General features: G+C 43.5%; 3 protein-coding genes and 1 long non-coding RNA gene across 8 annotated transcripts; 2 read left to right on the top strand and 2 right to left on the bottom strand.

The window, feature by feature from the left end:
* Positions 1-330: 330 nt before the first annotated feature.
* On the bottom strand, positions 331-846 carry LOC117751940. Its single transcript, XR_004611940.1, has 2 exons — positions 749-846; positions 331-716 (listed from the first exon to the last, which is right to left on the bottom strand). It is a non-coding gene; the product is annotated as an uncharacterized LOC117751940 (long non-coding RNA).
* A 611-nt stretch (positions 847-1,457) lies between these two features.
* On the bottom strand, positions 1,458-6,626 carry LOC117752175 (reelin domain-containing protein 1-like). Its single transcript, XM_034569367.1, has 6 exons — positions 6,387-6,626; positions 5,752-6,088; positions 5,435-5,595; positions 5,126-5,314; positions 2,571-3,577; positions 1,458-2,238 (listed from the first exon to the last, which is right to left on the bottom strand). Exons 1-5 carry the CDS (start codon positions 6,622-6,624, stop codon positions 2,577-2,579), a joined length of 1,926 nt encoding a protein of 641 aa, XP_034425258.1. The 5' UTR covers positions 6,625-6,626; the 3' UTR covers positions 1,458-2,238; positions 2,571-2,576.
* A 1,749-nt stretch (positions 6,627-8,375) lies between these two features.
* Positions 8,376-13,019, top strand: LOC117752174 (C-type lectin domain family 2 member L-like). The gene is made up of 12 exons (XM_034569366.1): positions 8,376-8,521; positions 9,198-9,262; positions 9,625-9,722; positions 9,815-9,937; positions 10,035-10,146; positions 10,487-10,550; positions 10,745-10,785; positions 11,024-11,208; positions 11,471-11,554; positions 11,927-12,167; positions 12,493-12,597; positions 12,951-13,019. Exons 1-8 carry the CDS (start codon positions 8,376-8,378, stop codon positions 11,188-11,190), a joined length of 816 nt encoding a protein of 271 aa, XP_034425257.1. The 3' UTR covers positions 11,191-11,208; positions 11,471-11,554; positions 11,927-12,167; positions 12,493-12,597; positions 12,951-13,019.
* Positions 13,020-14,342: 1,323 nt separating this feature from the next.
* Positions 14,343-23,168, top strand: LOC117751873. Of its 5 annotated transcripts, XM_034568883.1 has the most exons (10): positions 14,343-14,936; positions 16,829-17,339; positions 17,707-17,931; positions 18,073-18,355; positions 18,431-18,720; positions 19,064-19,124; positions 19,210-19,280; positions 20,414-20,461; positions 21,151-21,345; positions 21,612-23,168. In XM_034568883.1, the coding sequence occupies exons 2-9, from the start codon at positions 17,081-17,083 to the stop codon at positions 21,204-21,206; spliced, it is 1,293 nt and encodes a 430-aa protein (XP_034424774.1). In that variant the 5' UTR covers positions 14,343-14,936; positions 16,829-17,080; the 3' UTR covers positions 21,207-21,345; positions 21,612-23,168. The 5 variants fall into 5 exon arrangements, with proteins under 5 accessions (XP_034424774.1, XP_034424776.1, XP_034424777.1 ...); XM_034568885.1 differs by having other exon boundaries at positions 14,343-15,494; positions 17,237-17,339; positions 18,073-18,720; XM_034568886.1 differs by having other exon boundaries at positions 14,345-14,936; positions 17,237-17,339; positions 18,073-18,720.
* The last annotated feature ends 106 nt before the right edge of the window (positions 23,169-23,274 follow it).

Raw genomic sequence — 23,274 nt, 5'->3', positions numbered from 1 at the left:
CTGACACGTTGTGCTTCTTGGCTCTCTGTTCAGGTGGTGAAGCAGCAGCCGCCGCTCCAGCCCATCTGACGGCGAGGGAATCAGTGTTTTCATGGTTTTTGCACTGCGATACAAGTGGACTGTGGCGGAGTCATGTGTGCCTTTTTTATAACAACCAATCAACAGAGACCTCAGCGTGGCGAAGGAGACGAGTTGCCTTGATTTTCTCAGTTTCTACGTGAATGAAAGACTCTTGTATTTCCAACTTTTATATTTTAAAAGAAGCTAAAGTACATGATTTATTTTTGTATGGAATAACCCAAAAGAATCCTGTTTGGGTTTTTTTTTTGTAACAAAGAGGGTTTGTTATGAAAAACAGCGACTGCCAACGGGGACGTGATGGGTGGAGTTACTGGGACCATTGTTTTTTGGGGGGTTTTTTCTTGCTATTTTCTACATTTTTCTACAAATGTGAATGATTCCCGCACTTAACTTATCGATATAATCAAACTAATGCTGGACGATCCCACCTTTAAATGTACGGTGGAATATTGACGGCTTGTTTTGATTGTTTTACACTTTCAGAAATAAGCTTTTGTATTTGTTGAGGAAGGAGCGGTCCTGTGGTGAAGGAATAATGTTGAACGAATGATCGATCCAAATAACGAAGGTACGACATGCACACTGTTGTAATGAATCTAATTTAACAACCAAAATATCATCGTTCTTGCCCGGATCTATACACATTCTTAGGTTTCCTTTTTTTTACCTTATTCACAAATGTACCTAAACTGTACGTATATTTAAAATTTTCTACGTTATTTGACGTACACGTCTGATTTGGACCAAGCAGGAGTATAGTTCCTTTTTGAAATCCGGTCGAACCACACAATTGACTCTACATATGTGTTTATGTAGATGGACCCTGCTCTCCTTCCAAACGACGTATTGCTGCTCACATTCGTATAATTTTGTGTTGGTGGGTCTATGTATGAATCTGTATGTAGACGATGCTCTGTTCTAAGTCTGAGTTGGTGATGTAGACTTACTGATATAATTTTTCCTTTTCTTTATTCCGTCAACTGAAAACTTTAAATCCAATTTTAAAGAGATGAATGTTTCCGAAACAGTGTGAGCTTGATGATTTAAGAGAAACAGGAAGAATCTAAATGTAGGCGACGTTTCAGAGGTCGGGAACACATTTTTTTACGAGAACCACCCATTCAGCAGGGTGACGGTGAATGTTTCATCATCACCACCACCGATCAGAGCTGTGTGTCCTTGTGTATCCATGGTAACGTGGTGCTCATGGGAAACAAAAGTCAGTTTCTGGACCTTAATGTAACACAACTTTCACAGACACACGAGAGCGATGGTACATCCTCGGTCTCGGCTGTTTCCAGCCTTGTTGGTAGAGATGTTTTCGCATCGCTAACAAAATTCTCCAGTGTTAATTCATAAAACTGGTCTTCATTCTGATGTGTCCAGTAACCGTTTTACAGTCTTTGTCCGTTTACACTGCGATTGTTTTTCCAGCTGTTTATTTTACGATTTTGAAGATGGTGAGTTTGACATGTATGGGTATTGTTTTATTTTAAAAAGAAACTATAAAGAAATAAAAACTTTACACTCTATGATATGTTGTGCTCATATCTCCGTGCTCTCTAAATGGACCAGATTTGTGTTGCTTACATTTTGTTGTCTGACCAGAAGGGGAAGAACACTGAGACTCCCAAGGAAGTATTGGCAGCTCATTAAATCCACTGACCCAGCTTGTGTTTGACAGATGGTCCTTTCTGTCTCGTCATTTGAAGAAGCAAGGCTAAAATAAGCCTCTCCAGCAGACCTGGAGGCCTTGTGCTCTTCGGATCACACAATCAGACCCTCTTGATTTTATATGACTAAGCCACAGCAGTGACACCCAGGACAAGACACGTGATAGTGAAAAAAATACTTTATTATTAAGTGCAACCAAAAGACATAAGTTTAAAGCTTTAATACTGTCTCCTGCTAAATCAGCACACGAAACTGGAATTTATACAAACAAGTTCTCCAGTTATGCAATCATATACATCTACTGTGTATCTAGTGAAAAACTATACATTTTCATGTGAAAAGAGTGTCCACCACATGGTGTTTGTCATCCTCGTGTCTACGATACGTCAGGAGGCCAGATTTAAATACTAGTTCTCTAAACATGTTGGTGGCAGGAACGTTTTATTCCAACTTCCCAAAAAGTTGTAAAGAAGGACCGAAGAACAGTTTGGTCATATATGACAACGAGATTAACACACTTCAAAACCTGCAGGATTGATCGAGGCTGCGATAATAATATTTATAGTTTTTAGAAAGTGTAAAAGTCTTAATGTTAATATTTATGTTCATGATTTGTAATCCTGTTAAATAGCTTAGTGTTATTTTTAATTTGATTTAAAGTCATTCTATGTTAACTCGCTTCCTACAACCAATGTATTGTTGAATGTTTATGTTTTTCAGTTGTGGTTATTTCTGCCCTCACAGCAGCTCTGATCTTGAGAAGTATTTTGATACCTTCTCTGTCCATTTGTTCATATATTATTACACATGTTTCCTGTATTTCAGTCTCCAGGTGCTGCCAGTATATCGTACTCTGCCAGAAGCACAAAGCTGTTCTCTCTGATTCTTCGGACTCTGACCAAGTCCCCACACTCCTGGACATGGATCAGGCCTCTCTCTCCTCTCTCTCCTCTCTCATACTCTCTCTCCCTGTCGTTCAGCGTCACCTCTGTCCGTTTACCACAGGCCTGCCGGTACATGTACCTCACCCCAACCACCAGCACCATGCCTAAGCCAGCTGAGCAGCCCAGCAGCATGCCCAGCTCCCAGGCACTGTGTCTGGGGATAATGTCTGGATACTTCCCCTCTTTGTCTGGAGTTCCAGGGGGATTGGGAGGACGTTTTGGTTTAGTATCAGTTTTGGGAAGGTGTGTTTTCAACTCGTAACCGAGATTTAGTTTGAAGTTTGGGTCGAGGTTTGGATGAGGTTCAGGATTCGGATGAACCACTGTTCTCTGTGTTGCTGGGGTGAGGTCGGGCTGAGGATCTGATGGGGCAATGTGATTCTGGATCAGCAGACTCTGGCCCATGGTCAGCTTCTGGGAGGGCACAGGGGAAGGAGAGGACATGGGGGGGTTGTAGAGAGAGCGAAGGGGAGCTGGAGAGGGTCCTAGGTGAGGGGAGGTAGACTGGGAGGACGTAGAAAACGAGGAACCCAGTGAGAAGGAAGATACTAGTCCAGTCAAAGGAGGAGGTGAAGGTGAAGCAGAGGGTGTGGAAGAGGTGGATGAGTCAGTGGAGGGGAGGGCTGATGAGATGGCGGAAGAAGAGGATGAGGAAAAGGTCGAACCTGTGTTCAACTTCGAAGAGGTAAAGGGAGACGAGGAAGGATTAGTTGAGGGGACCGGGGGAAACAGGGGAGCTGGTGATGGGTTGTCGGAAGAGTTTGAGTACGGCACAGGATAAGTAGGGGAAAGGTTGGACAGCTGGGAAATGAGGAGGAACAGAAATTGGGGAAGGAGAAGGAGGAGCAGATCGTGCAGGAGCTGTTTTGGGTTGTTTTTTTAAAGAGGAGGATGAGGAATGGGTGAACAATGTTGATCTTAAAGATGGATGTACCGTTACCTCGGTGGAACTTCTAGAGGGATAAAGAGGAGTGGTAGATCTAGGATTGATAAGAGTAGATGGAGGCAACGAGGAGAGGAAGACGAGGCTGAAGATTGAAGGGTAGACCCGGAAGATATAGGTGACGGAGTGGTTGAGGGGAAAGGGAAAATTACGGTAGTGGTTTTGATATTTGTTTGAGGCTGATGATTTGTGACCTCTTTTCCCTGATTTGTAGCAAAGACTGGGTAAAACCTTGATGTGAGAAGTAGAGAGTTCAAGGATGTAGGAGTTACTGAGGATTGAGTTTGCTTCAATTCAAAGGTGAAGTCCGGGGCTGCACCAGTTTGGGAATGGGGCTGTGGTAGGGGAGAGATACTCTGAGCCTCAGGTGGTGTGTCCGACTGGGATTGGTCTGTCTGGGGAGTTTGAGTGGGGATAGTTTGGGACAGAGCTTTGGTATAGCTCCTCAGAGGGGCAGTTGTTTGAAGCTGAGGGTTGGATGGACTGGTTTCAGCCTGAGGTTTGGTTATATCACTCACAGACTTGTAGGGTTTGTTAGGTTGGGCCTGGGATGGGGTTGAAATTGTGATGGAATGGGGAAGGGATTTGAATTGGGAGGTTTGAACTGGAAGGAAAGACTTGGATGAAGAAGTTTGGGGATAGAGGGGAGATTTTAGGTGAGATTTCTGGGGCTGGGATGGTGACCTGCTTCCATTTTCATCTTTTATTAGACTAGTTTTGGACTCTGTCAGGTTTGTCCTCCGGGACTTAAAGGAACTACTCTGGGTCTTGAACTTTACTGTATTAGTATGATCCTGGATTGGTTCTCTTGGATTGTGGGTACTGAGTCTTGGGGAATTTGTTTTGCTGAAGCTGTGATTGGTTGAATGTGCATATGCGGTGGTTTGGGTATTTACCATTTTTGTCACAATTGACAGTTTTGGATCCTGTAACTTTGTCTTTGCCTCTTTTGTTTCCATATCAGCATCATTTAGAAGAGTGAAGGAAGAAAGGGACCGAGAACTGGTTAAGGTTTGAACAGTGATGTCTGGTAAAACAGTGGTAGTAGGTCGGGTTTCTGCAGCCTTCTCAGCTGAGGAGCTTGGGGCTGTTGGAAAGTGGTTGGACAGGAAAAGAGAGCGTTTGAGTTCCTCAGTATGAGTCACAAAGGTTCCTGTGTCACTTCCTGTTACACCAGCGAGGAATCCTGTTCTCTCACTGTTACTGGAAGCATTTTGAAGAGTTCCTGAATCAGAATCAGAATCAGAAGTATTTATTGCCAAGTAGGTTTACACCTACCTGGAATTTGCCTTGGTATGTAGGTGCATACAAGGAACATAAAACATAAAAACACAATAAGTACTACACACATGAAAAAAAACAAATATAAAATAAAAGGATATATATAGAAAAAAATATATAAAATAAAGTAAATGCAAAATGCAAAACAGGAGTGCAATGAGAATGTGCAATGTGCAGTTTAAAGTGTGTTAATGTAACACACTCTGTGGGCTGTTCCTGTCATTACCTGCCTGGTTGGTCAGGTGGTCTCTGCCAAGGCTGGGACGGGTGACTGGTTCCAGGGACCTGTAGCGTTGGGTTCCACTGCTTCTTGGTAGACTGTGTCCTGTGGTAGTAGCAGGGTTGGCTGTCTCATTTGTTGGTTTGTTTGATGCGCTGTAGGCTCTGAGAGCTGTGAGGCAATAGGGTGAGAAAAAGGAAAGTATCAGTGTCATTGAAGTGTAGATAGGATGACAGGAAGAAGCCAACTTGTGTTGCATTATACGACTCATCACTACACAAGTTTGTGTACCTGGCAGAGCAGTAACTTCATATTCCTGCAGTGCAGAAGTTGGAGTTTCTCCATCAACCTTTGTGGTTTTGCTCCCACTCCAAGAGCTGCGACTCCCATCATGCACCACTGCAGACTCAATACCTGCCCAATACACAAAGTACGACTGCACCACTGTGATGCTGGAATGACAGAGTTTTGAGTGTTGTTGAATAAAAATGATATAATAGTGGAAAAAGGTATGGAGATTATATATAATCACACATTGACATTAGACTTTGGATTCTGATGACGTTTGTCTACATTTCCTTTCACAAATATTAGTGGACTATACTTACTAGAAGCGTATGTCACCCATGGGTGCATCAGGAGCTCTCCACACAAACGAAAGGTTTCTCTTCAGCTGTTTATCAGAGTGGGTGAGGGTGTCGCCTTCTGAGAGGCAGCGCAGGGTGTGAGTTCCAGGAGGAGTGAGCGTCCAGGAGCCACCCATCACCACTGGGCCGGCTCTTGTGGACCTGATGCCTGTTCCGACTCCACTTCTGGCCCTGACTCCAGCTCCAGCTCTGCCCCCGGCTCCAGCTCTGCCCCCGGCTCCAGCCCTGCCCCCGGACCCCTCCACGCTCCGGGCCTGGAGCAGGAAACCCATGAAGTCCCGAGAGCTTCGAACAGTTACTGAGGATACAGGTATGGATACGAAGAAACACAACGAAGAGATATCAAACACGTTGTTGTAGTGTTCTTACAATTACTGTGAAATGAGGAACCCAGGGGATGAAAAGGTTTAAGGTGCCGGCCATGTGGCATGACCTTTACTGTAGCCAGCCACCAGGGGGCAATCCAGATGATTTGGCTTCACTTTTGGAAGCTGTCATGACATTCATATTTATTCAGTCTATGGATCAGGTTCGCTTAAGAGTTAATGTACGAGTACATTGGAATGCACACGGTACTTACTACCTGTAATTACTACCTGTAATTAATTGTCCTGGCAGGTAAGAGGAGGCAGATGTGTGCAGGGTGACGAAGCTGCGCTGCGGGTTCTGGGGTTGAGCACGAATGTGACCAGGAATCATTTCTTGACAGGAGGTGCGGCTGGCACCACGGGAAAACGACCGGGTGGGCGGAGCCAGCGAGAATAAGACCACACCCACCCCCAAACAGAAGAGGGTAGACGGCATCTCTGCAGACAAACACAAATTATTATACATATTTTTTATTTTCAATTAGCACAGATTTGAATTCTCTTCTAAAGGAAGGAATATAAATCCAGGATTTGATCCAGTCCCCGTCTTCAGTGCAGCACATTGTGTTTTTTAAATTGTTTGCATGATAATGAAGATGCACAGAAACAGGACAGGGTGCAGCCCTGTGACTACCTCTAGTCACAGGGCTGCACCCTGTCCTGTCATCTTCATTATCATGCAAACAATTTAAAAAACACAATGTGCTGCACTGAAGACGGGGACGAGGTAACAGGGTGTCCACTGAATGTGGACATTCAGTGTTGGTTTGACGTCGGATATCACCTCGGATAACCTTGCTTTACTCATGAGTGTAGGTTAAACCGCCTGTGCACATTGCTCATGAGTGTAGGTTAAACCGCCTGTGCAAATTGCTCTCATTGTACAAATATTTGACTATCAAAACCTGTGTTGTGTGTCTCATGATGGTGTAGATCTATTGAAATATATTCAAATATAAAGGGAAGATTAAAGAGAGAAGACGGGAGGATTTACTGATACGAGAACAACACATGGAAGAGAGAAAATCAAATAATCCGAATAATGTTTGGTCCTTGGTCGGTAATTTAGGGGATTAAGAATATATTTGTATAAACGACAAAAGTAGATTAAAAGCAGTTTTAAATCCTGTCTCGTATTTAACGACACTTTGGGTTTTTGTTTTGCTGCTGTCATGTCCAATCAGAACATCCTCATTGATCAGACTTTATCCGTTAAATAATTATAATATATATATTACACACGAACAGATGAACAGAGTGAGGATGAATTTATCCGTGAGCATCCTTACCTCGTGGAGCAGCGACCGTCAGGACGTCCAGAAAATCTCTTTCTTCTTCTTTTTCAGTTTTTACAGTCCTGCGGTTCAGTGTCTGTGTGGTTGAGCTTTGTTTAAAACCCTGTGGACTGTTTGAATCCCAGCAGAGATCAGTGAGGGTGAAATTAAAGTTGGTTTGAAGCTTGTCAGTGGGGGGGGGGGGTCTGACGGTTTGGGTCCAGGATGTGGAGGGAGGGGGGTCGCATCCCTAAGTCCATCACAAATAAGTTCATTACAGGCTGTAATCAACGGCTTTATCAATGATTAATGGATTATTTATGGATGCTTTACAGGTTTGGGGTTGCCAGGTTGTGGAAAATATTCCTCCAGGACTATGCAATTTTTGATAAATGTAAGAAATGAAACTGAAATACATTATATTCACAAATAAAATGTTTTAGCCCATTGTTTTGGACGTGTTCCTGCAAATTCACATGTTCTACATCTCAACATGTCTCTACATGATGTTTAAATAACGTTATTTAACGATTATTTAAACCATATAATTCACTGAAGACTCCAGAGAGGAAAGTCTGTCTTCTCTTTTCTCATGGAGGGTTTTCTTTGAGATTAAGACCCCAGACAGACAGACAGACACACACACTAACTAACTAACAGGATGTAGACCAGCTGTAGCCGCCTCCCTACAGGATCCCCCCCCCCCCCCACACACACACACTTAAATTCAATCAAGCTGCACCAAATCACACACACTCATAGACATCAGTAAATATGTCATCTAAACACGTCTAGGGGAGGAGGGGGATGTTTCAGGTCCTAATCTGAGAAGAAAATGTTTGAATCATATTATAAAACAATCATAATCACGAGTTAAAAGAAGAAAACATAAGAATATTAAATAACAAATGGGTGTGCTGAAAGGTCTCGGTCAGGTGACGTCATGAAACGGTTACTGAAACCTGAGCTCTGCATCTGTGACCCCGCCCCCGCAGCCCCCGCAGCCAATGGGAGACCGTCCTGTCCTGCGCACACTTCCTCGGTGCAGACCTCAGGTGGATCAGGATCAGTCAATCGCACGGAGCTCAGGTGAGACCGATGGTTTGAACTGATCCGGGTTTTGGACCGGTGTCTCCTCAGTGTGGCGCTCACCTGGTGAAAGAATAACAAGCTGCTGCTGCTCCACACCAACCTGAGGACGTGGTTGAAAACTGCTATATTTTGTTTTCGTTGAAGATACTTTGACGTCACAGCAGGACAGGTGGGTCTGATAAATAATATGCATGAATAATAATATTTATATATGATGAATAATATGAGAGTCCCCCTAATTAATTTCTTTTACAAAAGTCATGGGAATAAAAAAAAAGGGAACAAAGAAACAACACAAATAATCAAAATAAAGTTAAATAATTTGTTTATAATTCTTTACTTAAATCCTATTGTTATGCACATATATTGCCATGTATCCAAATATAATGCTGCTGCTCGTATTTTAACTCTCGTGTCAGACTCCGTCTCTTCATCGTCGTTCTTCATCTTCAGTCTCAAGCAGCTCAAAGGTGAAAGAAAGGTTCATCAACTTTTAGCTCACCTTCATTTCATCTTCACATACTGTTCCAATCTGCTCTGTGTTTCTGTGTTTGAACCATGTCAGTTTGTTCCGTATTAAAATCTGAACATGTTTGACTCCACAGGATTTTCTTCTTACTGTAAATGGTGTGTTGTATGAACTGTGTGTGTTTGTGTGTGTGTGATTTTATAGATTATCCATGGTGTGTGTGTTGGCTCTCCTCTTCACCGCCCTCCTCACTGGGTCATTCTCTGCAGGTTAGAAATGTGGACTCTCACTCAACAGGTTTTTCCTGTCGACATTTGTTACTATGGGATATTTTTTCCCACCCAATAATCCTTATAAACGTCTCATTAAAAAAACAGACATGACAGAAACTTTAATCTGGAAAGAATCAAAATATTAATTTCTATTAATATCTATTAATATTAATTAAAAACAGAAGCAGCGTCTGTTCCTTTTGTTTTTACTGTCATCTTCTTTTTTTACAGTGTGTCGCAGGTTATCTACAGTGTGAACAATGGGATTGTTTTACCTGCGAACAGTTGGGGAACAAAGCAGTGAAGCAGTTTGTCTCCTGAATGTCTCCTAATGTGTTTTATATTTGTCCTGTCAGCAGGGGAGGATCCAGTCTCTCCATGCCCACCTCGGTGGCTCCTGTTCGGGCAGAGATGCTTCGCCTTCTTCCCTGTGTGGAGCTCCTGGAGCAGCGCTAAAGTAAACGCAATGCAACATGTTTTAATTCTCAACAAGTTTCAACTGTATGGTTTCAGTGAGTGTGTGTGTGTGTGCGTGTGTGTGTGTGTTAGTCTTTGTGCTCTCAGACAGGTGGTAACCTCGTGTCGCTTCACACACCAGAGGAGAAGCAGTTTCTACGTAAGCTAGCGAACACGAACACTCGCGTCTGGTTGGGCGGATTTCACGTACGACAGGTGTGTGTGTAGTGTTTGTGCGAGCTCTCGTTACTTTAAAGGACATTACTCTAAATCACCAACATCCTCCTGAGTCGTCTTGTTTCTCTCTGCGAAGAATAACTCTTCATTTTGGAGCGACAGCACCCCCTTCAGGATCAGCAGCTGGACCAATCAGATGAGAGGGAAGATGATGGAGGGTGGCGTTTGCATGGAAATGGATCCAAAAAGTAACAATTTTAAATATAAATATTTTTTTGCTGTACTGAAAATCCCCATAAAACAAGCAGGTAGCATCGTAGCAAAATGTGTAATCTAATAAAATCGATAATTTACAAAAGTACAGTAAAAAAGTTATTTGATAATAATATAATGATCAAAAACAAGATACAAATTTATCATAACTGTTAAATAATCCACAAACTATAAAACTTTAAATTTGGAAAAGATTAAAACATTAGTAATTTGTGGTTTAGAAATATTTTAGCCAATGACTGCTAACCAATCATAGGCAGCGTAGGGGCGGGTCTTCAAAGGCATCAACGAACAGTTGTGTGCATTTGTGTTTAGGTGGCGACCTGCACAGCGCCCCCTGTGGAGAACTCAGATTCTACATCTGCTCCATCAAAGTCAGGTGAGCTGTTTTTTCACACATTTAACTTAAAGTGATTCTCCGACTGAAAACAAGGACTTGATCCCTGCAGGTGGCTTCAACGTGCAAATGCATGAAAATAAGAAAGTAAAACTCGTGTGAACACGGAGTCAACTCACTTTCATGTGTCTCCCTTATTGCCTATTGTTTCTAATCCTCATTTTGTTGTTCTCCAGTTCCGTCGACTCTCACATCAAATGGAAACAGGCAGAGCCAGGTGAGAGTCTCAGGTTCTGTTCACACCTTGGTTTTGGTAGTTTAAATTCACGGTGGCCTCACGATGTTTTCGGCCTCTTGAATGTGATTTAAAAAATGTATGTGGATGGAAAATCCAGTGGTTGATGGAAGAATTCAAACGCTGCGCGGTACTTCTAGTTTGTAAATGTTAAAGTTCTGCGTCCTCACATTAAAGCTGTGACCGGATGGTGGCGCTGAATTTCTTCTTTCTCTCTCAGGCATTGTCCCCGATGTCAGTTTGTTTGACGTCATGTGGAGTCGCAGCGACTTGTTGGCGGAGGAGATTCTCCGCTCGTCCTCCTTTCTTGCTGAGCTGCGGTCCGGTCACATCCCGGAGCGCTGCTACACCAACTACATCCAACAGGAGGCGCTCTACATGCACTGAGTCAGCAGCACTTTGGAGGTCAGAGGTCACCTATTCTTCTCTATGTCTTTCATTCTTTATTATGTTTCTTTGTCTGTATTGATTTAAATGGATATGACTTGGCTTCAATTGCATTTTATATTATTTATATTTGTTTTTAATTTGAAAAGAAAGTTGGATCAGGGGTTGTTTTCACCGATACCAGTGTAATTCGATGTTGTAATAGAAGCAGGAAGGAGGACAATTGGTGCTCAGGCTCTTTTCCTCAGAACTGGTTTGACGAACTCATCTGCTTCCTCAGGTTCTGATCTGTGGTCTGCAGGAATCAAATGAAATAAACTCACTGCTGCGCGACACATTCAAACAATACAGCTGCAGGAACCAGGTGAGAACCCCCGACAGACTCGAGTCTGTGCAGCGGCGAACACGGAGCATGTTTAATTCATAGATCATAAAGCTTGATTTATATAAAACGTAGAGATGGAAAGTGCTGATGTGGAGCTTTATCTCTCTTTATCTTTCAGCCATTTGGAAAACATTTCTGTGAATTATTAAAATGGCAACATATTTTTTAACAAAAAACATATATAAATATAATTAATGTAAGAATATTAAAATTATTATAAATTGTATAAATTGTTAAAATGAGAAGTCCACTTATATCTAAGTTTATGCTGAAAACCAAACGTGTGAGGAGTAAGGATGCACGAATAAAAGAAGATATGAATCTATATATTTTCCTTGTCTCCTCCCCCAGAGCCTCCCTCCTCCACTCCCCTCACAGTGGCTCCAGTTCACTCGCTCCAGTCTTTCCACTCGCTGGTTCTGGAGGAGCCGGTCTATTGGCTGGTGGCTCTGTCGGCCCGGGCCTCTCTCCGTAGCTTCCTGGCTGAGGAGCTACTGCAGCGCAAGCCTGGTCCCCAGCTGATGCCTGGGGTCGACTCCTCCTATCAGGAGTGGAGCAGGGACAGTCTGCAGGAGGTCGCCTGGACCCACAGGTACATGTTCACTGGAATGTTAGGAATCTACATATATTAACGTACACATTGAAATACTAATTGGTAAGATTAGAATTTTAGATGATGACCTGTGGCAAATATTATTTAACTGAGAAACTGACGAAAATGTGGCAGAGTTGCAAGTACCCAGCAGCTCAGCAGGAAGTCACGACGACTGTTCTCTGCCTTCACCTACACATTTAACCAATGAATTAGACACATCCCTGTGATCCCGATTAGAATTTATAGTCACAGGGAGGATGTTTAAAATTCCAGAGAGCTTTAAGATTGGACGTATTTTCCACTGTGTCTTTGTGTGGGACAGGTTCAAAGTGGTGATGGAAGAGAACCAGGACAAGATGGACGTGTTCAAAGCGATCAACATCTTCAGAGAGCACATGATGAACCAGAAGAGTTTCTACAAAGCTTTGTAAGAACACGTCGGACAATTCTTTCGTCCATCTTTCTTTACAGTCATTGTAAAGACAGATGGACGACATTACAGCTCCCCAAAGTGAAGCCAAATTGTCTTGATTGCCTGGTGGCTGTAGTAAAGAGTATAAACTCTGTGTCCTCCACGTTAGCAGACGGGACATGGACCAGACAAAAAAATCTAAGTAAATGTTAAGTTAATCTCAATGATGACTTCTTTCATTTAACGTACTTCTTATCACACGGTTGTATATGTTCAAATGTTACTGATTGTCTTTATACACAGTCATTAATCATCTTTATATATAGCCACTGATGGTTTATATACAGTAACATGTGTTTCTGCCTCAGAGACTGTGACGTTGACGATGAGGGCTGATGAAGAGGAGCAGGTGCCGAAGATGAGTCACAACTATTTTTGCTGGTGAATGTTTCCTGAGTCGCTGCTTTTACTACTTTTTTTTTGTAGTTCACTCTTTATTGAATCTTTTTTAATATAGAAATTTAGCATCGTCCAAAGATTTAAATGACACTTTGTTCTAGAGCTCAAAATCACTTTTTAGTCTGTATTGTCTGTGTGATACACAAAACTTAATTTAAACATAATTCAGGAACTGGGGTTGATATTATCCAAGTTTTATGATTTCCAGAGTTTCCAGTTTTTCGGGTCCAGACAGAAGCTGAAACTGTAAAAGTCCAAACTGTGTTACTGCTGAACACTGAGTGTGAACAATAAAACAATGACAACAAAATAAAATATACGGGACAGTGAGAGCTTCTACTTCACGTCTCAGCTCAGCCTTTTCACAAACACCTGTCTCTGTCTCCCCCTACAGGCTGAGTTAGGACACTGCACCATTCAACATGAACACAGCTGCAAAATACTACTGCAGTATTTGACTGGGTACTACTGATACCACTCTCATCAATATCCTACTGTCACCACCGCTGATTACTACTTACAATAGTACTTTGTCACTGTCACTACTACTACCACCACTACAACAGGTAAAATTAGGCAGGGGGGGGGATTCTGCTTAGTATTTATTGGGTCTTTTTCAACATGAACGGTAAAAACTCTCAGTAATTTACTGCTCCTCTCTGAGTCTCATTCGTCACTGCCAAGCGATCTGAGCCAAACCATTTCCTCTTCCGGCTCCATACATCGTCTCAAATTCTGTGGTTTTTAACCCAGTCTGAGTTTACACGTGTGTGCACGGCGCCGTTACCTCTCCCTCCATACCCGGCACGGTTAGGGTTGGTTTCGAGATTTGGCAGAAAAATGGATGAGATTAGATGTAAACACAATGTAATTCCCGCAGGAAGTTTAATCACATCTGGCCCAAACATTCACTCATGAAATAGGTAAACCTGGGTCATGGTTTAATAGTGGTAACCCTCAAGATTCAAAGATTCAAAGACCCGACCCTCACACCCACTGTAGTCTCCACTGGTTTCTTATAAGAATAAGTTCTGGTGTTAATTTGGTCTCCAGCACCAAATCTTTGCCCCAGGGGCCATGAAAAGAGATCATCCGGCCGTGTTGATTGCAACAGTAGTAACCAAACTTAGATTCTTATGTGTTTCTACTGGTTTCTAATTAGTTCTTTGAAATGTCTTATGTAAGATTAATTGCGGTGTTAATATTGCTTGTGCCCGGGTTCACCCCCGTCGTGTCCTGCCCTTGTGCGGTGATATGGTGCGCACACACACGTACATACACGTCTCTACTGGTTTCTAATAAGTAATTACCAAGTAAGTGCTGGTGTCCCTTTGGTGTCCAATGATAATTTCTTTGCCCCAGGGGCCATGAAAAAGGTTGATCCGGCCGTGTAGATTCTAACCTCACTCAGATTCTCGTGTTTCCTCCGGTTTCTAATCGGATGGTTGAAATTTAAACGTAACTTTATTTGCGGGTGGTTTTAATTCTGCGGGTTCGGTGCGGGTACAGGCGCGTGTGCCCGGGATCCCCCCCGTCGTGTCCTGCCCTTGTGCGGTGATCCGGCGCGTGGACAGGGACACACTGCATCTCACACACACACACACACACACACACAGAAACACACACACACACACTGGGAGAGGAGGCGGAAACCTCCATCTGCCCTGCTCGGTGACCGACCCGTCATCCTCGGGTTCGGGGGAAGAAACGAACCCGGTTCCATTTTTTTTTCTTTTACTTTCTCGCCGTTAACGACACCGGAGCCGTGATGTCAGAGAACCGGGAGGAGAAGAGGAGGCAGTTGAACATGGAAGAAATCTCCGGTCTACATCCAGGCTGTGCCCCGGACTGCACCACCGCCGCCGCCGCCGCCACCACCTGCCCTCCCGGTACCGGTAAGTCACGGAGGGGAGATGAGCCCGTAGAGAAGCGTCCGGTCCCGGTTGAGCGCGTGTTGTCGCTGACGGTGTCCGGTAGTCGATGCTAACTGACCCGTGAGCCAGACTCCGGAGGTCCTGTGAGGTCGGGTTACCGTTCAGCCATGTTGCATGGAGGGGGGGTTGGGGGGGGTAACGGCGGGGCTCCTGACACCTGCCCTCATTCCCGGTAACCGGAGACAATCACGTTAGAAATCAGCTAAATTAGCGGGAGTCAGCGGCTCCACCGTCGTCCCGCAGCGGGGGGTGACTTTGTGACTCGCCGCGGCCGTTCAGCCATGTTGAGGGGGGAGGAGAAGCAGCTAACGGCGGAGCTCCGGGGGCTCTGACACCGACCGACCGACACCGGGGGAGCCGCGGAGGGAGGGAGGCGGCCGGGTGGAGGTTAGTGAGAGGAGGGGGTCACACGGAGGAGACTGGTGCCCGGTCATTGTCGCCTCTGAGTCGGATGCGGCGGCGGCGGGAGCCCGCACCGTGTCGCCTGGAGACGGAGGCAGGAGGCTGGGGTCGATGAGGGTAGAGAGTGAACCGAGGCCACGAGCATCATGTTATTCATATTTTATATAAATTTAAATGTATGCTGATTTCTATATCAAAGAAGTTTCAACTTCCATTTGATCATTTTTATCTAATGAATGATTTTCCATTAGTAACAAATATTACGAAATTTGAAATTAAATGTCTAGTTTCAATTTAATTAGTATAAATGTTCCTCTGATCAACAGATGATTAAGTGACAAATCATTGCAGCTCTAATTTCCATTCTTTTCTCTATTTAACTTATGTAATATACCTGCATTCACAATATCAAAATACAATCTGTGGATTGATTCAGAATTTTATACATTTTTTTCAATTTAATTAGCTATTCATATTTTAATATTTCTCAACCTGCATTGTTTTAAAATATATTTATATTATATTGTTTAAACCCATCTAGTAAACACAAGTTTTCGCTTTTTTTTAACAGGTGGCTGTTATTAACTTGAACCTGCAAAAGTTAGATTTTTTAATTCTATAACATAAGTACAGGGGATACTTCTTCTACAATGCAATATTAAATACCAATATTATTTATTGGTATTTACTTTTCTTTCATATTCAATATTCTAGAATTTTTTTTACAGGTGGCTGTAACTAATTTAGTTTTTAATTGTATCTTTTAAACACATATAATAACAAGAAATACATCTTCTAAAATGAAATATTAAATAATAATAATAAATGTATGTATTTTATTATTTTTATTTTTAACAGTCAAAGTGTTATTTGTGTAATACCACAATTATATTTAATTATATTATGTTCGAATAAGAAATAGAGCTGATGTGTTAATCGTTGTATTTGTGTCAACGACAGGAAGTTATCATGGCTAACAGTTGTTGGCAGGTGGAAGCGATCATTGATGATTATTGATCATAATTGACGATTGATTGGTGGGAAGGTCAGGGCAGGAGACGACTCAGCAGGGTCCGTTACCATGCGATAACGTGGGATGATTTGTGCCCTTATTATTGGACCTTTTTCAATTCAATAATTTATTAATTCACAGATTCACTTTGTTCATGTTCCTTCTTCTTTTTTTTCTTCTCCTCTCCTTTGCCTCGTCCCTTCATCTTCCCCATCCCTCTCTCTCGCTCTCTCTCTCTCTCTCCCTCTCTCTCTCTCTCTCTCTGTCTCCATTCTTCCCTGTCCTCTCTCGCCCTTCGTCCTCGACGCCTCTCTTCCTCTCAATCCATCTACTTTATCTCCCTCCCCCCTCGTTCATGCCCCTTCCCTCCACCCATCCCTCTCTCTCTCTCTCCCTCCCTCTCCCTCCCTCCCTCCCTCTCTCTCTCTCTCTCTTTCAGGTCAATGAGAGGCAGCAGCAGCTCGGTCTGAAGAGCAAATCCTCCCTCGTTTTCTCTCCTTTACCTCCTCCCTCTTTTCTTTTATCATGCTCTCCTCACTTCCATATGATGAAGAACACAGTTGTCTTATTTTAGCAGCCCTACCTTCCTCCTCCTCTTCTTCCTCCTCTTCCTTCTCTCTTGCCCTCCTCTCTCCTGAGTTTTGACTCCCTCTCTTTTTACAAACACACACACACACTCGCACGCCGGAAAATGAAGCGTGGGTCGAGTGTGTTGCAGCCTCCCTCTGATGCAGCCAAACGACACACACACCCTGCAAACACACACACACAGACACACACCAGTGGTAGTGTTGGTGGTGATGCTCGTTCACTAAGTGTGTCCAACACACATGCTGAACGCACACAGGACACACACGCCGAAGGTTCAAGCCCTTTCCCAGCAGCCACCTCTCTGTTCAGCCCTGATGTCAGCACCAAGATGGCGTCAGACCTCCTCATCAAGCTGTCAGGTAGCACACACACACACACACACACATACACTGTGTGTATATATATATATATATATATATGACTCAATGCATAGGGCTGCAAAACATGATTATTTTTAATTCATAAATAATTTTTCGATTGATCGATTTGTCTCTGAAATGGAAAAAAAGTCTCACAACGAACATACGCAACCTCTGCAAAAATCCAAATTCTCAACAATATATATAAAATAACTCCCTGTATATAAAGACGATCAGTGACTTTATATATAGTTATAGAATGATTGATTCAGAATTCAGTGTGTCCACACACCTTTGTCATGTATATGAATATGTCATTGTGAGTCATGTACAGTCAATGTGCTGTAATGTGAACTTTTCTCTTCAGAGGCCACCCAGAAGGCCCAGGTGCCCCCTGGGATCCTAATGGAGGCGGAGCCTCAGCGGCGGGAGGCTCTGCTGGAGGTGCGTGGCGGGCAGCAGGACGAGCCGGGCCTCGCTCTCTCCCCAGACGGCCCTGGGGCGAGTCCTGAGCCACCATCCCTCACGCACACACCCGATGGCAACGCCACCACGGACACGCTGGCTTCAGACATGCTGAGGAAACTGGCAGGTACAGTGTGTGTGTGTGTTGGTCTGAAGTCATAGAAATACAATTACTGTAGAATTTGCCTTAGAAGTTTTGTTTAATATGAAGTGATGTTCAGGATTCATAGTTGACCTCACAGACTGACAGATTTCCCACCAATCACAGAACGCCAGGAAGTGAACTGCCATGACGTCAGGATCAAAGAAGAAGAAGAGCCAATGGAAGTTGACACAAGGGCTGTCTCTGACCTCATCCGTGATCGACCAGGTACACAAGAGATTTCCTCATCTTCCTTAAAGATGGCCAACCACCATCTCGTCATCAAATCAGAAGACCAGGGTCTCCACAGAAACGAGCATCACGAAAGCAAGATGTCTGAACAGTGTCTCCTAGGCCTGAAGATGGAAGACAGCTTCTTCACTGACGGCTCCGGCTCAAAGACGGGCGATGGCGTCGCCTCTGGTTCCAGCACGTTTCCGTTTCATGGCGTCTCTGGGACAAAGATGAGAGAACAGCTTCTCTCTGGAGTCAAGATGGAGGACCAGTTTCTCTTTAAAGCAAAACTTGCAGAGCGGCCTTTCTCCTCAGCAAAGTTTCTCTCCGGAGTCAAGATGGAGGACGAGTTTTACTCAGGTGTCAAAATGGAGAACCAGCTTCTCTCTGAGGCCGAGGTGATGGACCCGGTGTTTTCCAGAGCAAAGGCAGAGGAGCAGCTTTTCTTTGGAGCCAAGATGGAGGACCAGTGCCTCAGGGCCGTGCTGTGGCAGGACATGTCGGTGAACCTGGCGTCCACGCTGCTGCACCAGCTCTCAGGTATCACACACAAACACCTTCACACACTCCCGATTCAGTCTCACAAATATTTTCAACAAAGTTTTAACACTCTTAATTGTGGAGTACCAGTTTCAAAAGACATCTTGGCTTGGTCACATTGATTTATTTAATCCTGTCATTAAGGATATTTGTCATTCATTGTTATTGGTCATTTTTGATATAATATATAAATAGTAACTGGTTTTCCATCACATCTGCTAACATGGAGGAGGCAAGGCTTATAATCCCTACTACTTTCAGCCACCAGGGGGCAATGAATATGTTTTTTCAGTTTGCTTTGCAGCTGTTTGGGAGGTAATTCCATGCATTTGTGTTTCTGCAGAGAGGGTCAGTAAATCCAACAGTCAGCCGGTGGAGAGGTCGACTCCGCCCATCAGAAGCAGGTAATATGTCACTTCCTGTCGTCGATCAACGGGACCCTGCGGACACATTGACCTCCGACCTCTGACAATATGTGTGTTTCTACAGTCCTGTTTTAAAGCTGAATGGGGACCCACTCCGTTCCCCCTCACTTGTGAGGAAACAGGAACTTCCACATGGTAATTTACTGTACACACACACACACACACACACACACACACACACACACACACACACACACAGTAGCTCCATCACCATCAGTGTGTGAGCGTGCTCAGCGGCTCCTGTTAGTTTGAGGAGGCGCAGATCTTTGAACGCTGACGGACGTCTCACGGGACTGTTTTTTTATTCATATACTGAAGCAGTGTTATGTTTATCATTGATTTGCTGCCTCACCAATCCCAGTGTAATATGCAATAATGAAAAATGACACTGTCAGTCAGAGTGTGAGGATTAAAGGCTCAACACAGCCACTGATCCAACACGCTGCACCTCAGCAGTGAAGGACGGGGCCGCTGAACTTTTTCCTATTGTCATCAAAATCCCACAAGACCAAAACCAACAGTAATAATAATAATACACTTTACTTCTATAAAACCTCTAAAAAGCCAGAGTTACACGTATGATATGATAATATGATATATCATAATGTAAGTGCACAGGTAAGAAAAGCCAGGCCGTACTCAGCAAACAGCTTTTATTGAGCAAACACATAATCAACAAACATAATCATTAGATTAATCAATAATGAAAATCATTGTCGGTTGTGTTTTTTAGCAGCTTTTCACTGTGATTAAGCCAAAAACATTCATAAAAGAATATTTTAATCACATCAACATATTGTGTTAACTCTGTGTCACACTGCCAAGAGGCAAAGGAATATTAAGCAGGTATTTTTCAGATGTTTTATTATTTATTACTGATTTATTAATCTGATTCCAATTTCTGCCCATAGATGAAGCTTCACAGATTATTTTAACCACGGCACTTATATTATTCAATGAACACCTCTGGGAGAGTTTGGCTGCAGTTTTTTCAATGTGTTACTATTTTGACTTTTTACTTTCAGTGTGCTGTTTTCGTCTGTGTTATAGATTTATTCTGCCCTTTAAGTTCATAGCAGGGATGATAGTGAAGAGATCTGAGTAAACACAAGCTCACAACACAGTCCACCCTACCTATAATAACTTCCACAGGGACTCATCATTAGTTGATTTTGGAGCGCAGATAAAAGAGAAAAATATGGCGACGGAAGAATTATTTATTGAATCGCTTATCGGACATATAAACACTTTCTTTTTTGTTCTTACAGAAACGCAAACCAGCCTCAGCAGAGATCCAACTGCAGGTACTTCTACAGGTAATGTGCAGAAGGCTCTTACACTTTGTAAGAGGTGAGGTCAATCGGAGGTAAATCAATCGTTGTTAAACTTCAATAATTCAATATATATTGGACTTTTGTTTTATTCCTATGATAAGAATTATATTGCAATAATTTTTGTAATTGTTTTATCGCAAAGCCTTAATGCAAACATTGGCTAACAAGCCGTAAACACAACTATACATAGAATAATAAATTTAGACCTGTTGTTGGCGCTAGATAAATTGCAGAAGATCGCTCAAGGGAATATATTTAATCTTGAAGGGAACATAAACGTCTCAACCAAATTTCATGGTTGTGTCCATCCAACAGTTTTTGAGGTATTTCACTGGAACAACTCGTCGTCCTAATGACAAGTTGGAAATAAAAACATGATTATTAGATTGTTATTAAAAGGAATTAACCTCATCTCGACATCTGGAGTGAACAAGGTTGTCTTCAATGCTCTTGAAGTTTAGTCATTTGTATAATCTGAAAAGTCGATATAACTTTGAATGAGGTTTTGTGCTAGAAAGAGATTCAGCAGAGCAAAGATTTTTAATGCTTTAGTTTAAAAAGGTTTTAGAATTAGAAGCAGTCAAACATCAAGGTCGTGGCACATGGAGAGGATCAAACATCTGTTGCCATGGCTACTGTGACACATGCTGTGTGTCATCCCGCCCCCCCAGGTGTCATGTGTGCGGGTTTGAGATGGAGGGGCGTGTCCTTTTCCAGAGTCACATGACAGAGCACCGCCAATGGGAGCACGGATCCTTCTCGCTGCGCTGCTGCGTGTGCGACTACTCGACCAATCAGGAGGCAGAGATGAGGGCTCACGCCGACACGCACCTACACAGCGACTCAGGAGTCAGTGGAGACATGAGGTGGTGGATTTTTATTTTATTTTTCAGTATCAGCTACGTTCAAAGGTTGTTGTTTTCGTTGAAATTTTTTTGGTGTTTTTTCAGTTTGTTTTTACTCTTTGTTCTGTGTTTTCCTCTGAATGTCTTTTGTATCCGTGTGTGTGTGTGTGTTTGTGTGTGTGTGTGTGTGTTTAAGAATCTCTATGTTCATTATACACCACTTTCTTGTGTGTGTTTTCTGGGTCATGTTATGTGTGTGGGTCATTAACCCCTCCCTACCCTCCCAGATGCCCCATCACCCCTCCTGCCACCATCGCCGCCGCCTCCTCCAGCAGTGCTCCAGCAGTTGCCATGGCAACCCAACCGGAGAAGAGCACCTCTGAGCATCGCTGCCGCATCTGTCAGAGGTCGTTTCCCGGGCAACAGGAGCTGCTGGTTCACTTCCAGGGTCATCGCCAAGGCAACCAGTACCGGTGCGACCGGTGTGGCCACCTGACGCGGACAGCCAACAAGCTGGTGGAGCATGTCCGCGTGCACACGGGGGAGCGGCCGTTCACCTGTGACCTCTGCCCCTACAGCGCCAAGCGGCGGGACAGTCTGCGTCTGCACTGCAAGGTCAAACACGCCGCGCACGTCAGCGGGAACGCGGCGGACGCACCCGGCGATGTGCACACACACCGGTCCTACGTGCACGGAGACAATCAGCGTTCAAACAAACACGTTCAGCGGCTGCACACACCGCTCAACACACACACTGCTGCTCCCTCCTCCTCCTCCCTTCCTCCTCTTCATCCCTTGCTCTCTGACCGGGCAGGATGGAGGGATTTGTCTCCTCTCCTCCCCATCACAACACTCATCTCTCTGAAACCTCGCACTCCTCCGTCACCCTCCTCTTCCTCCTCCTCCACCAAACACTCATTTCTCTGTTACCTTGGTCTGACAACTTCTTTATAAACCTTCTTTGTCCTCCCCTACTTGCTTCTTCACTCCTTTTCTTGTTTCCCCTCCTCCTCTTTCATCCTCATTTCTTTGCCTCCTCCTCTTTTGTACTTCACTTCTCCTCCTTTGACCTTCTCTCCTTCTTATTTTCTTACCTTGTCTTTTTTTCCCTCCTCTATTGATGCCATGCTTCATCTTATGTCATCTCCTTGTTTCCTCCTCTCTCTTCGTTTCCTTGTTACCTCTCTCCTGGCCTCCACTTCTCCTCTGCCTTCATTCTTCTTATTTTCTCTTTTCCATTCTTCTCCTCTCCTCGTCTCTGCTTGACGTCGCGTTTCATCTCCTTGTTCCCTCTCCTCTCCTCCTTTCCTCTCCTCATCCTCTATCCATCCTCTGGACTGTTAAAGTGATGGATGTAAAGCTCTGTAATGTATCTGAGGTACTTTCACTCAACACTAAGTATGAGAATGTCAAATATGCTTGATGCACTGAAAAAACACACGAAGAACGTTTTGAATTTACCGAACTTTTTGCATCATGCTCGTGATCTTTGCTGCCTGCTTTTAGCCGCTCATGTAATCACTAAACTCTTTGGCTATTTAACCGACATATTTATTGCTTGTCTCTCTCTCTCCCTTCCTCTCTCTCTATCTCGCTCTCTCTCGCTCTCTCTCTCTAGTCTTTCAGAAACCCTGCACTTAAAAATCCTCTCGTCACAATTTGCACAAAAAAACCCACTCAAGACGCTTTAATGTAAAGATCGTTTATTCATCCTGTCGTTTTGTTTTTGAGAAAAATCACTAGAAAGAAGTCGTTTAGTTTTCCTAAGTTTTCCTAAAAGATGTGAGATAATTTCACCTGTTTAAGAAAAATATTATGTTTCTTGAGAAATAACGTAATGTTATTTTCTATGTTCATGATCTGAGGCTCAAATAACTTGACCTGATGGTGGCGCTGCAGGATCACCAAAGTTATTAGAGTTCATCCAGAGGTGAACATGATAAAGCAGCT

This window comes from Hippoglossus hippoglossus, chromosome 18 (assembly GCF_009819705.1).
Source record: "Hippoglossus hippoglossus isolate fHipHip1 chromosome 18, fHipHip1.pri, whole genome shotgun sequence".
Lineage (NCBI taxonomy): Eukaryota > Metazoa > Chordata > Actinopteri > Pleuronectiformes > Pleuronectidae > Hippoglossus > Hippoglossus hippoglossus.
The sequence above is the reverse complement of the archived record's forward strand: the minus strand, read 5'-3'. Positions and strand labels throughout refer to the sequence as shown.